The sequence below is a fragment of the Sinohyriopsis cumingii genome, chromosome 6, assembly GCF_028554795.1.
Source record: "Sinohyriopsis cumingii isolate HCF-2022 chromosome 6, ASM2855479v2, whole genome shotgun sequence".
In the NCBI taxonomy this organism is placed as follows: Eukaryota; Metazoa; Mollusca; class Bivalvia; order Unionida; family Unionidae; genus Sinohyriopsis; species Sinohyriopsis cumingii.
In genome coordinates this window covers 117,086,520-117,104,286 of record NC_142966.1, presented here as the reverse complement: position 1 = coordinate 117,104,286, position 17,767 = coordinate 117,086,520, and the positions used below count along the sequence as shown (strand labels likewise).

General features: G+C 34.3%; 1 protein-coding gene across 1 annotated transcript in view; it reads left to right on the top strand.

Moving 5' to 3' along the window:
• The window catches only part of LOC149797807 (FRAS1-related extracellular matrix protein 2-like), a 266,726-nt gene that overhangs the window by 194,644 nt on the left and 54,315 nt on the right, over positions 1 to 17,767 (top strand). Inside the window, exons 8-9 of the mRNA XM_089962791.1 lie at positions 8,979 to 9,128; positions 13,697 to 13,906. Coding sequence (XP_089818917.1) covers positions 8,979 to 9,128; positions 13,697 to 13,906 — 360 coding nt within the window. The remainder of the gene's footprint in view (positions 1 to 8,978; positions 9,129 to 13,696; positions 13,907 to 17,767) is intronic.

Below are 17,767 nucleotides of genomic sequence, written 5' to 3'. Positions count from 1 at the left end.
GGTTGTAACAGAACATTTGCCATGCAAAGTGATAAAGTTATATTGTAATGGGACATGTGATATGCAAAGTGGTTGTAACAGAACATTTGCCATGCAAAGTGATAAAGTTATATTGTAAAGTGACATGCAGAGTGGTTGTAATGGAATAGTTGACATGCAAAGTGATAAAGTTTTATTGTTACGGGACATGTTACATGTGAAGTGGTTTTGTAACAGAACATTTGACGTGCAAAGTTGTAAGTTTCAGGAGAAGAAAACTCGGTACAGGGATATTTTTCTAGTGTTTGACTTAAGGGAGGGGGTGCAATTGTTAACTCATGTGTATGTTTAACTCGGGGTGGGGGGTGGTTGTTAACCCATGTATGAGTATTACATTAAATACAGCATATACATCCATGTCAGCTATCATAAGATTGATTCTGTCACAAAGCAATCAAAGATACACAAGTTGTAAATGAAACCAAAAATGATGTGTTAAGTTTCATTGCCAAAATTTAATACACATAGCAGAGAGATCTGTCATTGATTCAATCCTTCATTTTCTAAACATTATCCATCGCATTATAAATCACTCCATTAGATCAAATTTATCTCTGATGTCAGTATTTGCTTCATTTCTATATCAAATACAGTCATATAGAATCCAACAACTTTGAAACTAATATACTTTCTCATCCAGTTGGTTGACTGCTCCGGTGGCTTAGTGATTAGAGCATCCACCTCGGATGCAGGAGGTCATGGGTTCGATCCCCGGCCGAATAATACCAAAGACTTACAAAAATGGTACTAACAGCTGCCTTGCTTGGTGCTCAGCATTAAGAGGTTAGTGTTAGGACTGGTCGGCCTGGTGTCAGGATAATGTGACTGGGTGGGACGTCATGCTACATGTCTGTGACATGATGCCCCAGTGCTAGACATCACTATAAACTGCCACACTGCAGACATTGTAGCGATATGACTGAAAAATTGTTTAAGCTACGTTAGAAATCCAAATCACATCACATCATCCACTTGGTTAGAAAATGAGAAGTACTTGCTAATAAACTGGCAGTTCTTAATCGAAGTGACATAATGATCTATATCAAAAGGGAAAACTGCCACATTTTATGTATTTTTAGCTATGGCAGATAAAGTCAGGTGCTCGCATCCTCTGATGAATGTTCTTTTTGTTGTTTTTTGACAAAATTGTATCTTGGTATAATTGCCTAACTCGCAGAGCTTCATTTTCATTTTGCAAGACTATATTATTTCATCCTTGCCAAGTTTTATTTAGATTGATATATTGAAAGTTCTTTCATGCTTTTCCCATTCTTTGCAGTTCAGGCTATCTGCCTTATCTTAGTTGGATCCTAATTGCTACATTTACCTTGCCCCTGAAAATGATAAAAACTACTTACTGATTCCCTAAATCATTGTTTTTGAATTAAATGATTTATATCTAGCTTGTTTTGTAGTACATCTGTTACCATATATACTCACATATGAGTTGAGTCTAACTGGAAGCAACATAGACCCTGATCTGCCATTGCATAATACTTTGGTATATCTGAGACTATGCTGTTTTTTCTATAGATTACTCCAAACAAACGTGTTATGTGGTGGCCGATCAAGGTCTATGCAGTTTGCAGTTGGACTTGTGAGTGTGTGCAGTATTGGAGAAAAAAAAATTCATGCTGTGCAAAAAAGAATAATGAAAATGTAAAATTGCTTGTTCGATTCCAGCTTTGGTAAAAAAAATAGTTATGATAACCATTGTCACACCTTAAGGGAGTCCATTGGACTTTCTCCTACCTCATAATGTTATGTCCTCCCTAAATTTAACAAATCGTGTTATCTTGATTATTATTGGGGGAAAGAGGTACATAAAACATTCCCTCAAACTAAACCAAGGTGCAGCTCTGCTGGTAACTGGATAATGTATCCTCATTAGAGGTGTCATGTGACTTGGTCTATCATTATCAAAGCTGTTATTCATAATTGGATGAAAAGTATTTTTTCAATCCTGGGGTGCGGAACTTTAATTTCAGGCCAGTAGCCAAAGTACATTATTTTAGATAAAAATTAAAAATTATTTTATCCAGCTATCTATGTGTTTGTACATTATCAACCTATGTATTGGTAAGTGGTATAGCTTTGGTATCAGTCATGCATTGTGTATATATTAGTTCTTCATATTATTTCTACTCTGTTTTTGATCAAACTTGGGAAATGAGCGTATATCATCAAGGTGTCAGATGAGTTTGATGAGGAGCATAGGTATATTGAGGCCAACAAAAATTTATGTGTGTTTCTGGTTGGCTTACCATCACATTTTTTCTGTTGCCTTATTGAATTATGCATCTAACTGAGCAGGTTTTGCCCAGTACTTGATGCACTTAGTACTTGATTTATACCAATCATTATAATATATACGATGTTTAACAAATAACAGAAACAACCCAACAAAAACTAACTACCGGTACCTACCCTAATTTTCAAACCGCTGCAACATGAAATATATATTTTTGGGGGCCTCATAAGACAGGACTCTGAGTCATCTCAATATTTTATATAATTCCATATGAAATTTTTGGGATCCCTATATTTTTGTTGGAATAGCACATACCAGTATTTCTTGCAAATTTCTGTTATTAGACAAGGGATAACAAGAACTTAAAAATTGCTAGAGAGAACATATTATATACATTTAATGTTATTAATGGATTATATTTTTAAATTTGGCTAATATAGATTTTAGCATTTCAAGCTTTAGTATTTTGTGGGTAATATTATCAGATATATCATCATGATCATCATACACATGTTCCCCCCCTCGTAAAATCCATATAATTTACAAAAATATGGTTGGACATCATGACGTGGTTTTGAATCAGATTGGCTGAACTTATTACTACTCTGGAAGCCATATTTCTGATCCAGTTTTGATTGGACATTTATAATGAGTGAAATCATGGAATATAAGCTTAAATCATCAAAACCTTGGATGAATTCATTGGTGAGCAAGATTCTTGCATATTAATGAGGTACTGTATCTTGCATTCTATTGGCTGAGCTTGTTGCCATTCTGGCGACCTTATTTCTGATCAGATTTTGATCAAACATGGAATATAGGCTTATACCATAAAGCTCTTGGATGAGCTGGATAAAGAACAAGATCAGTTTATATTGTTGAGTTGATCTTGCATTCTAGTGACTGAGCTTGTTCACTCTAGAGTTACTCTCATGCACTTTTTTATGGGGGATTTTTATATACATGCTTAAGAGCATTAGGCCAATCATTCATTACTTTTTTTCTATTAAATGCTTATGGGTTTTATTCCAGAGCATTAGTGCCATGATTCATTACCTGTTTTCTATTAAATGCTTATGGGTTTTATTCCAGAGCATTAGGCCCATAATTCATTACCTTTTTTTCTATTAAATGCTTATGGGTTTTATTCCAGAGCATTAGGCCCATCATTCATTACCTGTTTTCCATTAAATGCTTAATGGTTTTAGTCCAGAGCATTAGACCCATCATTCATTACCCATTTTCCATTAAATGCTTTATGGGTTTTATTCCAGAGCATTAGGCCCATCATTCATTACCCATTTTCCATTAAATGCTTATGGGTTTTATTCCAGAGCATTAGGCCCATCATTCATTACCCGTTTTCCATTAAATGCTTTATGGGTTTTATTCCAGAGCATTAGGCCCATCATTCATTACCCATTTTCCATTAAATGCTTATGGGTTTTATTCCAGAGCATTAGGCCCATCATTCATTACCCATTTTCCATTAAATGCTTATGGGTTTTATTCCAGAGCATTAGGCCCATCATTCATTACCCATTTTCCATTAAATGCTTATGGGTTTTATTCCAGAGCATTAGGCTCAGCATTCATCACCTGTTTTCCATTAAATGCTTTACACATTAACCCCTGGTGACGAGTTTACATGGCAGGAGGTAGTATCCTACTTCCGAGCTCTGTAGCGTCAAGGTCATTCAAGATACACTAAAGTGGGTGGTATTATAGAAAGATAGACAAGTGTAGCTCCATAATGATACCAGATAATCTGGAAGTTCTAGTTGCACTACAAAATACAGAGGGAAAAACCTCATTTTTTGGACCTGATTATTTATCCATCCAAAATTCGCCTGTGGTCGGAATCCAATTTTGTGTTCGGATTTTAGACTTTTTGGTCTCAGATCTAAGGCATACAGGTTTGAACTGCAGACAGATGAACCTTTGCAAAAACTAGGATAAGATAGGTATTTAGAATAAAGAATGGTCTCGATACAAAAATAATGGGTCCAGTAAGCAAGATTTTTTTTAAAAAAATCCAACTTTTACCCTTCTGCTCATGTGCGAGCCAAATAGTCAATGAAAAACAATGTTTCTAACACAACTAGGCATTATTGGAAAATCACCTGGAAGTTGATTTATTAGGATTTATTCAGAAATAGCTTTCAAAATGTGTTTCCTACTCGAATTTCAGGCAAAAATGACAAAAACCTCCAGGGGTCAATATGTTAAGGGTTTTATTCAAGAGCATTAGGCCCAGCATTCATTACCTGTTTTCCATTAAATGCATCAGGGTTTTATTCCAGAGCATTAGGTCCAGCATTCATTACATGTTTTCCATCAAATGCTTAAGGGTTTTATTCCAGAATCTTGTTTTGATGAAACTGGGTAACTAGCAAGATTTCAGGATGATGAAAAATGGTTGAGTGGTTGGTGTGGTCTCATGTAAGCCTGCAATACATTGACAACTGAAGTTAGATTTTGCATTGAAAATCAACTTGAGTCATTTGGGAGAATTCCAGCATGTGTTTTTTTTTTTTTAAATTTCATTTGCAACATTGATTGTATCATCCAAGAATGGATTTTCTATGTAAGGTCTACAATTTTTTTGAAAATTTCTTTATTAAATTGGATGAAAAATAAATATATACATATGTATCAGCTAAGTGACCTTTGGAATCCAAATGACATGATAATTGATAAGGGGAGGAGAAATGCCATGTTGATTCAGTTACTATCAGGGTTCATAAATTCATGTTCACATTCTTGATGTTCCCCCATTTGTGATGAAAAATTGTTCCTATATTTAAACTTTCTTATCTTGCTCAGTATCAGTTTTCTGTTGGCAAGACTTGATGTATTCCAAATCCCCTCCACATACTATTTTTTTAAAAGTATAATGTAATGGAACTGTTTCTCTTAGTACTTTCACACATCATTTAAATTTGTATGCAAAATTCACTTTATCTTCAGTGGATCATAATTACTATTCCTTTCTGGCTTACTTACAACAATAAAAACTAATGATGATGATGCAAGAGTTGTCCCTATCAAGTTAGGGTTAGATTGACTGGTTTTCTGCTTTTTCTGCACTTTCCTTGTAATAGGATGAATAATTGACAGCAACTGAATGCCAGTCAGTTGTGTTGTAACGTGCATTCCAAGGGATGGCTGTCCATTGCGGTTGCCTTCAAGGTGTGAAGCACAACAAAAATACATCTGATAACAAGTGTTTAGTACAGTAAAACCTGTTTTGAAAGACCACTGCTATGTGAGACCAACTGTCTTGAGAGACTATATTCTCAATGCACAAATGTATTGATTATGTAGCATTGTGACCTGTTATGAGAGAGCACTTGTTTTGAGAGACCATGATTTTTTGGTAAAAGGTGGTCTTTCAAGAGAGGTTCTATTATAATTAGTCAAGCAATGAGTGGTACACCTATGTAGTTTTAACTGCATGATATGTAGTTTCAAGATCTTTATAACTTTGTTATTTTTCATTCAGTTTCCATGAACTTTTCATTAAATTTTACAAGTTTTGTTTCAGGCAGACTGTTGTCTGTTTTTATGAGCAGTAACATGTGCAAACTTTGGAAAAATTAAATTTGATTAAAGCAAAATGTTAAATGCTGGCCAGTTGCCAATGTAACATCATCATGTATGGAATTATCATTTTATGTGCTTTAGATGTACCATCGTTATCTGAAAACATTTCTTGAATTTAATAAATTTGAAGTAAATAACACCATTATTATCAAATATTTCTTAAATTTCACAGATAAAAGGCTGAGAAATTTTAATGTATGGTTGCCAAAGCATACAAGGTTTAAGCTATATAGGAGCCAAACTTTGGTATCTGATAAATGATACATAAAATTTGAAATGTTCAAAAGATTGTAACCCTGTCAGGCATTAAATTATAACCTGTAAGTTTTATATGGAGATCATGTTTGTTAGACATGCGGGTCACCTGTAAGTTTCAGTTGGAGATAATTTTTGTTGCACATAAGCTTGCATCCTATAAGTTTCATATGGGGATAATGTTTTTGCAACAGATACTTGTAATCTGAACATTTTGTGGGAGATAGTGTTTCTTGGTGTTATTATTATTATAGTGTTTATTATTATTCTTGTGCTAAATACATGGAGAAAATAGAGAAAACTGACAAATTCTTTCAAGCTGCAGTACATGGTGCAGGTTATAGGGTTAATATGTGCAGCCAGAATAAGTTCTAATTTGAGACTTCACTAACTCTTGCTTCATCATAACAAATACTGTATGTAAGAGTCATCCCCATAATCATCATCTTTTAGGCCTTAAAATAAGAAAAATATAAGATACAGCCCAATCCAGAGTTTGAAAATGCTTCTTTTTTCTTCTTATTCTTTTGCAAACCACAGTTTTGCACAAAAAAAATGACCTTTTTTTCCCAATAGAATTCAGAAAGCATACATACCATCTATACAGAGTGCCATAACCATGGTTTTATGGCATCATAGCAAAATATAGGACTTTATAATCCAATCTTTATTATATACAGTAGACTGCATACTGTTACTTCATCAATATTCAGAAAGCTTTGCTTACTAAACAATTTGCACAGTTGCAATTAATTTAAGGTTACAAAGATGGTACATTGATACATATGCACATAGTTGTTTCAAAATTGTTATTAAGGATTGCATTAGCATTTTTTTTGCGTGCTTAATTGGAAAGTTTTAGTAAACTGGTTTAACTTGTTTTGAAGTCTAATTAAATCCTAAGTTATCCTGTTTTTTTGGTCTTATGTATTTTAAATTGTGTAGAGATTCATTTAAACTAGTAAGACTGATTTAATGGTCATAGATAAAGTATGTCATTTGTTTTAGTTTTATACGTGGAGACAGGATGGCTGATAGCAAAGCTATTGCATTAAAATGAATTAAATGTATATCCAGTCAAATCAGAAGCTGCTCAATAAATGAACCACAACATTTAATGTTGAATGGTTTTGGCTTAATTCAATTTGTACCATGCATGTGATAACAACTGACAGTCTGCCCTCTTAACGCAAAGAATTTTTATTTTAAAGTGAGGATATAAAGAAATGAAGCCCACATATATTTGAATGTAATGGCAGTAATAGTTTTCACCTTAAGTTTATTCATAATGTTTGATTTGGAACAGCATCATATGACACCAACTTACCATGCACACGCAAGTGAATTCAGCAGTTCATGTATATGCACTGTTAAAATTTTGTATTTTCTAGGTGCAATTTTGCACCATTGGCATAAAATTTGTGTGCTTAAAGATTTTAAAGGCACTCTTTACATCCATGCAGGGTTTGGAAGGTAAATGAGATTTGTCATTTTAATTTAATTAAAATTAAAAAGATTATGTTTGGTATTTAATTTCATATCCATTTAATTTTGAGATAGTTGATCAGGCATTCAATATTTATGTTTAATCCATATTTCCATACCTAATTCCCGGATGGGAGATATTTTGATATCTTCTTTGATGTCCACTTGTTTCAACTTTTTGACACAGTAGATTAGAACTTTTATAAATCCCAATTTCTTTTTCATTTCATTCATGCTGTAAATATTCAAAAGGTGTAAATGAGGAGATGTAATAAATTTTAAAACCCCATTTGTGTTTTGTTCCAAGTCAGGGTAGATAACTCCTTTCATATTGCTTATGAATAGTCTCTGCCTGATGGCCTTGACATATCCCTACAGCTTATAAAAAAATAATTCTTTCTCTAAACTCTGAAAAAACTTGTAGTTTTGTGTATTAACAGCAACACAGGTAGTTTATTTAGTTCTGGGGCTTGAGGCCTGTTCTGCATCCATAAGTCCACAAGAGGTTACTAAAAACTGAGTAGGCATCAGCAATTTTATGATTTGAAGCTATGGAACAAACATTCCACTCTCTCAATCAACAATTTTAAATTTACTACAGAAGAACCTGTCTGGAAAGACAAGTCCTTCTGCCAAAATATAATGGTCTCACAAGACAGGTGATCGCTCATGATAGATCATAAATCTATATAATCAAAAAATCTTTGCAAGGAGAACCTGGTCTCTTATGACAGGTGGTTGTTTAAAGCATTGGTCTCTCAAGACAAGTTTTACTGTACAAGTATGAAAATTTACCTAAAGTACGCTATATACCTGTAATGGAATGTTTGGGTGTATAAAGGTTTTTATAAATATCTGACAAAAATATTTCTCTTTTTTTGACCTGGATTTTGGACTAAGGGTGTACTTTATTCATTGATGTAAAATAAATTCTAAATTTGTGTATGGATTAAGATTTACTTTGGTACATTAATTGATGTCAGTATTGTCTAGTACATTATATAGTATATTATGTTCAGCATTTTACAGCACTACTTTACCAAGTCCATTTTTTTCACTTCAACTTGAGTAATGAAGAAACAGCTGAAATGAAATTTTGTTTGAATGTCTATCCATAAAATGACACCTTCATTTTTTTGTATTGGTCCTATCACTTCTATATTATGTTTCACTGTACCTCAGTTGGTAGTCTTGAACTTGTTTTCCAAAATTTAGGGGTTCAGTACTTGCCCATGTGGCTACTTCTGTGCTTTGTTTGGAAAGGCATTTAACTTGCATTTCCTCAGCATGGCATGGCCAAATAAATGCCAACTGTCCCAACCAATCAACCATCTATTTTCAGAGCCAATTTTCTACTTTGGGGAGGAAACATATGTGGTAGATGAGAGTGATAAATATGTAGAGGTTAGAGTCTGGAGAACAGGCACTGATTTAAGCCGTCCTGCTAGTGTCACCGTCAGAACTAGACGCACAGAGCCCATGTCTGCAGAGGGTAAGTGTTAATTATCTCCCTTTGTTAACCATGTAAGAAATATTAAATGTATTTTTATCTCGCATTTGACAATATGGTGTTATGTAGGTATTGCTTTTGAGCAGTGACATATTATGTGGTGTCACAATTTTAAAACTGCATTCCCTTGCAACAGAAGAAGAAAAAACAATTGAGATAATAGCATAGGTAGATTTAGCAGTTCTCCCAATGAATTTTGTTGAAAATATTTTTACCCTATACCTCAAAGAGTGTATGGTTTTTTAGCCCTTCGATACACATTTAGCAAAGTTACCCAGTGCAGTGCGCTATAAATAAAACACCTGTTACCTATTCGACTTCATACACATAGGCATGCCTGTTAACTGTTATGAGGTGCAGTGTATATTACGTTTAACAGCAATTTGAACCATTTTACATTTTTGGTACACATATATTATGTACGGAAATATTTAAGAGTAAAGTCTGATTGTTATAGCTGTGTAATTTTTTTACAGAAGAATTTGTTATGTGCTTAAAAATCTAGAGAGAACTCATTCACCGTCAAGTCAGTGAAGCCGCGTGACCAATTACCATAGCTGCCATTTCTTATACTCAAAATTTACAAATTCTTTGTCTGTGTCTACATCACTAAGTCATCTAAATTTGATAATATATAAAACTAATTGCTGCCTAAATCAATATCAGAGCCTTTACCTATGTTATTGAAGCTTTCATAGTTGTGATTCTAAATGTGAAAACTCCGTTGAGTACTGAATGAAATCCGCGACCTCCATTTTGGAGAGTGGAGAATATGACCCAGTTACTTTAAGAAGCAGATTTCGACCAGAGCATAAACAGCGTCCACGTGATCTGATGTAACAGTCATTCACAGCAATGAATGTAGTATCTAATAGGGGTTTTTCCCCTAAGGTGGCGCTACAAAAACCCACTCAGAATGGCTGATGTTTACAGCAGGCATCCAAAGGCACTTGTATGCAAATTGGATAGAGGCGTCCAAAGGCGCTTGTGTGCAAATCAGGTTGAGGCGTACAAAGGCAGTTGTAGGTGAATATAGTAGAGGCATCCAAAGGCGCTTGCATGAGTTAAAGGGTTAAACAAATATTATTATATTTATTCAGATCATGAATATAATGGGTAATCTGAGAATGGATCCAATATCTCAGGCATACTGTTTGTAGCATTTAATTAAGGTGGGACATTTTCCAGTACATTGTTTCTCATGTACTTGTATCATGAGGTCACCATGGCAACTGTACACAGCCAACTCTTATTCATTTCAGAGATGGCAAAGTGAAGTGTAGAGAGTGCTCCCACTGTCACTATAACATGCATGCAGGACCAAAAAGTGTTACATTCTCAATTAGAAATCAAACAATGATCAGAACTTTGTGAATATTTACATTTGAGAGACAAGTCTCATCAAAACAGTGATCAGAACTTTGAGTATATTTTACATTTGAGAGACAGGTCTTATCAAAACAATAATCAGAACTTTGAGTATATTTTACATTTGAGAGACAAGTCTTAAAGTCTTATGAAAACAGTGATCAAAACTTTTTGAATATTTACAGTTGTGAGACATGTCTCATCAAAACTATGAATATTTACATTTGGTTGACAAGTCTCATCAAAACAGTGATCAGAACAAGGAGTATATTTTACATTTGATAGACAAGTCTTATCAAAACAATGATTTAATTGTGAACAAGAAAAATAAATGCATCAGAAGTATAGCATAAAGAGAATAAAAACAAATTGACTAACCAACCAAGAAGCTGAAAATGCTGATTGCAATCTATATTTGACATGTGTGATTAAGTCATTTTGAAAAAGACTCTCTTGAAATTTTTTATAATACCCATAATATTGTACCATTAGCTTTACAAATTATTACTGGGTAAACAAATTCTGGTGCCAGTTCATAAAAATATTGGATGGAGTTTTTAAGGAGTACATATCATGAATAAACTCCAAAAGTAAAAGACTATAAATTTCCAATTTTCGGAATTTGAACAAAGCAGATGCATAAAGAAGTGAGAAAAAATATCTTTCCACAAAATGAATAACATGAAAGGCAGTGACAATTAACTCGGGTCATTTTTATACACACGCCACAAGGTTTTATGCTGCCTGGCTGTTACCAATGTTTTCCCCTTTAAGTGTGTAAAGGGGGAGGGGTAGTAGTGATAACTGTGACTTCTATAGAGAGAATACTGTATCATGTTACTGTAAATCAACAAATTTTAGGAAGCCATATTGTTTGCAAATGGAAAAGTGTGGATTATTATGCATGGTATATCATATAACAAAATGTTTCATAATGGTTATTCACTAAAATGTTTAAGGATGGGTAGTTGCTCAATGTTTGAGGATGGTTGTTCTCTGTTTCAGGATGGTTATTCACTAAAATGTTTAAGGATGGGTAGTTGCTCAGTGTTTGAGGATGGATGTTCTCTGTTTCAGGATGGTTATTCACTAAAATGTTTAAGGATTTTTTTATCACTGGCTTTAAGCAGTTTATTAGGAGTTATTGGTAGAACAAAACATTGACCCAGATCTGTTGGTCTATTATGCAAGAGCAGATTAGAGTCTATGCTATTTACAGTTGGACTGACATTAAAGAAAATATATACAGTATTCACAAAAATCTGTGATGCTAAAATGCTTGAGTTTATGATATATCTCTCACAGTCATTAAAATTACATATGACTCCAGATTAATAATGGTGCCTTCTGTGGCTGTGGCTATCAGCCCCCCATGGGTTTAACATTTCAGGCAGTTTAATATTGATAATTTCTACAATTAGAAATAGATTTGAAAGTGATTTTATTAAATATATAACATCAGCATCAGTGGCCCATGGATTTAAGGCACTTCTGTTTCATGTATTTGGAGGTAATAGCTGCATTAACTGAGATTTGAGAGGGATCATGCAAAGCTCCAGAACATCAAAGGACTGTTTGCAGAGACTGTACCGTATAAACTCATTTATAAATCCAGTCCAATTGCAAACTGCACAGACCCAGATCTGTATGATATTGGGACAAGTCAAGATATTTTCTAATAGATATAGTATGTAACATTATATTGGGACAAGTCAAGATATTTTCTAATAGATATAGTATGTATTAGATATAGTATGTAACATGATATTGGGACAAGTCAATATATTTTCTAATAGATATAATAAGTAACATGACAAGTCAAGATATTTTCTAATAGATATAGTATGTAATAGATATAGTATGTAACATGATATTGGGAAAAGTCAATATATTTTCTAACAGATATATTAAGTAACATGATATTGGGACAAGTCAAGATATTTTCTAATAGATATAGTATGCAACATGATATTGGGATAAGTCAAGATATTTTCTAATAGATATAGTATGCAACATGATAGTGGGACAAGTCAAGATATTTTCTAATAGATATAGTATGCAACATGATATTGGGACAAGTCAAGAGTAGTACCATAAGCACAATTAAAAAAAAAACAAGTGTTCAGACTTCGGACTAGTGAAAATTATTTTAAAAATACCTATGCAGCATTAATCCAGGCAGCATTGAAGAATGCATCCCATAATGTCAGTTTTAAAGAGGTATAGAAAATATTGTTGTTTCTGGAGAATCTAAATGAAATGTGGTATTTGAGTTGTGTTTTTCATGACTCCATCCATCCCTTTTTTCCATCATATAATTCCTATCACAGTTCTTATGGGTAAAGAACACATTTAAAATTTTTTGGATAGATGCAAGGAATATAACAAATTCTACAACTTTTAAACTTTTGAAATGCATTTGTTAGATCATTTAGAAAATTCATTTCTTCACCAATCATATATTTTCCATATTTCTTTGAAAATATGTGATGAAAATGAATTTACCACATAGCAGAAGCTTTATAAGTTACATATATGTAACAAATACACAGCTTAGAACAGCATATAGCCCAAATTGCAGTTGCTTAGTGTACCAGAATGGAGCCAGAACTGCCATTGCCTAGCATGCCAACATAGAACCATACATTTTCTTGCCTAGTGTACCAGAATGGAGCCAGAACTGCCATTGCTTAGCATGCCAACATAGTGCCATACATTTCCTTGCCTAATGTGCTAACACAGAGCCAGAACTGCCATCGCCTTGTTTGCCAGGAGATGAGAGTCTTCACTTTTTAACTTGAAGACACAAGTAGAATGAATAGTGTATACACTGATCCGACAGTGAGTAATATGACAGCAGATCTGGCTCTGTGTTGGTCACAGTTGGGTATTTGTTATACAGAAGCCAATACGATATTTTAAGAAACCATGCTGCCCATTTCTTAGAAACAGCAAGTTTGGTTGACAGTATTAGTCAGTGTTAAATTGCTATTATGTGTCCTTAAAACAACTTTCATGTTTTTTGTAAATGTCAGTATTAAAAAGAAACAATGTATGGGTGTCCAGTTGATTGTCAGTTGACAAAAAAGTCTTTGAAAATAGTTTCATGTTTTATTGGCTAATCCTTGAGAGTATACTGTTTTGTTCCATTACCAAACGTTGTTTACCATTTCTTGCTTCAGCTGGAATGGACTACACAGCTGTCAATAGGATTCTGGATTTTGCTCCAGGTACCATGATTCAGATGGCCCGAATCACCATCCTTGATGACCTTGGACGACCTCAGCTAGAGGGGATTGAAAAGTTTGAGGCCACTCTGAAAATGCCAGTAGGAGGAACTCTTGGGGAGCCGAGTATCACAACCATCTTAATCAACGATACATTGTCTGACTGTAAGTGTTAATAGCTTTGAAGATTCTAACATTTTGAACTTCTCCAAAATTTACTTGTACAAAATTGGTTATTTAGCTCACCTGGCCATAACCACTAAAACAGCTTTGTACCAAATTGACAGAAAGCATCTAGGCATGAACTAATATAAAAGTTTAGACCTGCCATCAAATATGGCCACCATAACTAAAAATAGAAAAGCAACTTGAAACAACTTCTCATAAACTGTGTAATAAAAACCTGAATTTGACTGATAGTAACCTTTTTACCCAGATTAGTTGCCTATCTGCTGTTACAGTAATGAGGCTGGTTTGCAGTAATTGCAGTAAATAGGCTGTTTTGCAGTAATTACAGTAATTAGACTGTTTTGCAGTAATTATAATAATTAGGCTGTTTTGTCATAACTACAGTAATTAGGCTATTTTACAATAACTACAGTAATTAGGCTGTCTTGCTGTAATTGCAGTAATTGTGTTGTTGTGCAGTAATTACAGTAATTGGGCTGTTTTGCAATAACTACAGTAATTAGGCTGTTTTGCTAATGTCATTCTGATGAGCAATCACAGGTCCACTTTTCCTTCTTGTTTTCCTTATCTGCTTTTGAAAAAGCAATAATGAGTCCCATAGCTACTTGTTCCAGGCTACCGCACAAGATATTTTTATAGATCTGTTCCTGCTTAGTAAAGAAAAATCTCACATTAGTATCCCTTTCCATTGTTCTTGCTTCTTCTGTTGTGAAAGTCCTGACATTTAAAAACTTTAAAATGTATACTGGTCCATTCTACAGACTAAATCATATTATTCCTTCATATATCTGCCTGGAATTCCATTGCAAGCATTAGCATCTATAGTGGGGAAACAAAATGCTATTATCAGAAACATTGAATTAATTTAATGGGTACACTGTTTGGTGCAGAAGTCTCAAACACATGACCCACCAAGCCAAATCGTGTGGCCTGCAAAATGATTGGCATCACAGGTGAAATGAGAGATAACAAAGGTGGTGCTGTCCATGGGCCATCTAAAATGCCCTAATGCGGCCGTCAGGGTGGTTTGATTTTGAGACCCTAGTTAGTGGAAGATGACTTGAGGAGTGCAGTGGTAAAGACATTTACTCTATACCAATCTGGCCCAGATTTTGATCATGTTCGAGAGTGAGAGCATCAGTGGTTCAGTGGTTAAGATAGTAACCATGTGACTAGAAGGGTACAAGTTTTATTCCCACCATAATCTCTACCAGCAACAATTACCATTATGTCTTTGTTCAAGGCACTTAACTCTACTTACCTTGGCACTACATAATCTTCAATGTGTTTATGTACCATAAAACACCAAAATGCACAAAGAACCTATTCCAAATATGCAAGGTTGTAAGGCTACAAAAATCTGTCTTTCAGCTTAACATGTTAAATTGGTGATCTTTTTGTGTTTTTTTGCATTACATGTATATGGTAAATAAACATTTTGAAAGTCCTGTTGATTTAACTTTGATAATACATAAAGTCATGTTGCAGTCTCATTTTCTGCAATTGATAGTTGTCTTAAGCCTCATTTTGATTTGGTCTTGTCCATCTGTAACTCTGTTAGAATATTGTTTCCAGGTCACACACAAACCACTAAGTGCGCAATCACATCTGTGTTCATATGTTGATGATCTGATTATATTTTCAGGCCACTACATTATTTTAACTTGGCTGTTCATAGACTGGAAGAGCTTATGGGATGGTCTATTGTCAGTCATCCATAATCCACCTATGTGTTGTTGCTACTTCTGAACTATTTGGAGGATTGCCATGATGCTATTTATACACATTCTTAAGATGGTCTGGTTTGACCTCAACGAAAATGGTGCCACCCGCAGATCCAATATCTCCATGGCCATGTCTTTTTATGATGCCTTTTATGGTCCTAAACAAAACTAGTGCCAAGTTGACATCCAGTATGTCCACCACAGGAGCTAATTTGACAATCTTCTTATATCTAAAGAACTTCAAAGATGGCGTCAACACTGTAGTTAAAAGGAACAAATGGCCTCTTCCTGAGTTCCTTGGAAGCCATTAGAGTCAGTCCCTTCAAGGGACTCATGCAGTTAAAGCAATATTTCCACTATTTCTAAAGTTGTAATTTTTTGGACTTTATGGCTTGCAGTTTGGGCATTAGTGTTCAACAGACTGCACTTACCCAGATCTGCCATCACATTATGCACCAGAAGATCGAGGTCTTTGCAGTTTATTTGGAGTAATCAGTAGAACAACCAGTATAAACCCTGATCTGCTGATATATAATGCAGTGGTGGATTAGGGTCTATGTTGTTTGCAGTTGGACTCAACTTATAAGCAATTATATATGGTAGTTTTACACATTATTTAAATTTTTGGACAAGCACAGTTAAAAGCACAGTTAAATGAAAACCACTTGAGATAGAGATTAAATTTTTAAGACCTCATTAGATTTTCAGGCAATAGCAGCAGTTTTTCAGTTTTTCTTAACATTTTTTTACTTTTGGGATTTGGTTCTGTTTTTCTACCTTGTTAGAATAATTAAACAGTTACCATTTAAAAGAGGCAAATTAAATTCAGTTGGCTTATTTGTATTTAAAAGTAAATGACCTCATTTTCAGGTTATTTCAGCAGTTTTAATTTTTTTTGTTTACACAAATAACATTTGAACTTGGTTTCTAAATGTTCTGCTTTTGTAAAAACCACATCACTGTAGATAAATGAAATTTGCTGTTTGTTCATATTTATCTACAGTTGATTTGATTTTCGTAAAATTACTTTTTGAAATAAGTCTTTTTGGTTTGCATTACTACTGTGGGGTCATAGATGTTTTACAAATGCAAATCATATTGGACACCTGGGTTGTCAATCCAAGGCCGGTGTTTTTCTTTTCTCAGGTTTAGGGTTTCTAATACCGTCTACCACTCCTAACATCTGTACAGTTGCCAACCCCTACCAGTCTCAAATAAGAATTTGAGCTTTTAAAATCCTAATCAGTTCATAACATTTGGAATACTTCAAAAGTGTGTTTCCAAAAGATTTGTTAAAGTGGTAAATGATACATGTACTGACCAAAAATGATTTTTGGTTGGAACCTACCATCTAGGATCTTATTTTCCTCTCTGTGTCATGCTAAGTCCATTGAGTTAAGACTGCAAAAGCTTATTATTTATTTCATGCTGATATCTGGCATATTCCACTGTATCTATCGCTGTTTGTTTCAACATCTTTCTGAGACGTTCGCAGGTGAATTAGAGCACTAATCTGACATGATTTTTGATTGGCCAACGTTCAGCTGCTTTTATGGTGCAAGTGCTTAGGTACACTCTCATAGGTGATTTGCAACCAGATATCACAAGCAAAATGTCTCATCTCTATCATTAAAAATGGTTTGTATACGGTTAATAAATGGACATACATTTTTTTTCTTTTACTATATACTTTTACTATATACTTATACTATATACTATATACTTGTACTATATACTTATACTATATACTTATACTATATACTATATACTTGTACTATATACTTATACATGTACTATATACATATAATGTGGCTTCAGACCAAATCGGAGCATGATCGACATGATTTTCATGGTGAGACAAATACAGGAAAACTGCATTGAACAACACATGAACTTCTACAGTGTCTTCATAGACCTCATAAAGGCCTTCTTTATGGTCAACAGGGATGCACTATGGGTCATCTTAGCACAGCTCGGTTGCCCTAGGAAGTTCATTAAGATGATCTGACTTTTCCATAACGTCATGACAGGACTCGTTCCCTACAATGGGGAAGTCTCCAAGCCATTCAACATTTCTAATGGCATGAAGCAGGGTTACGTTCTCGCCCCAGTA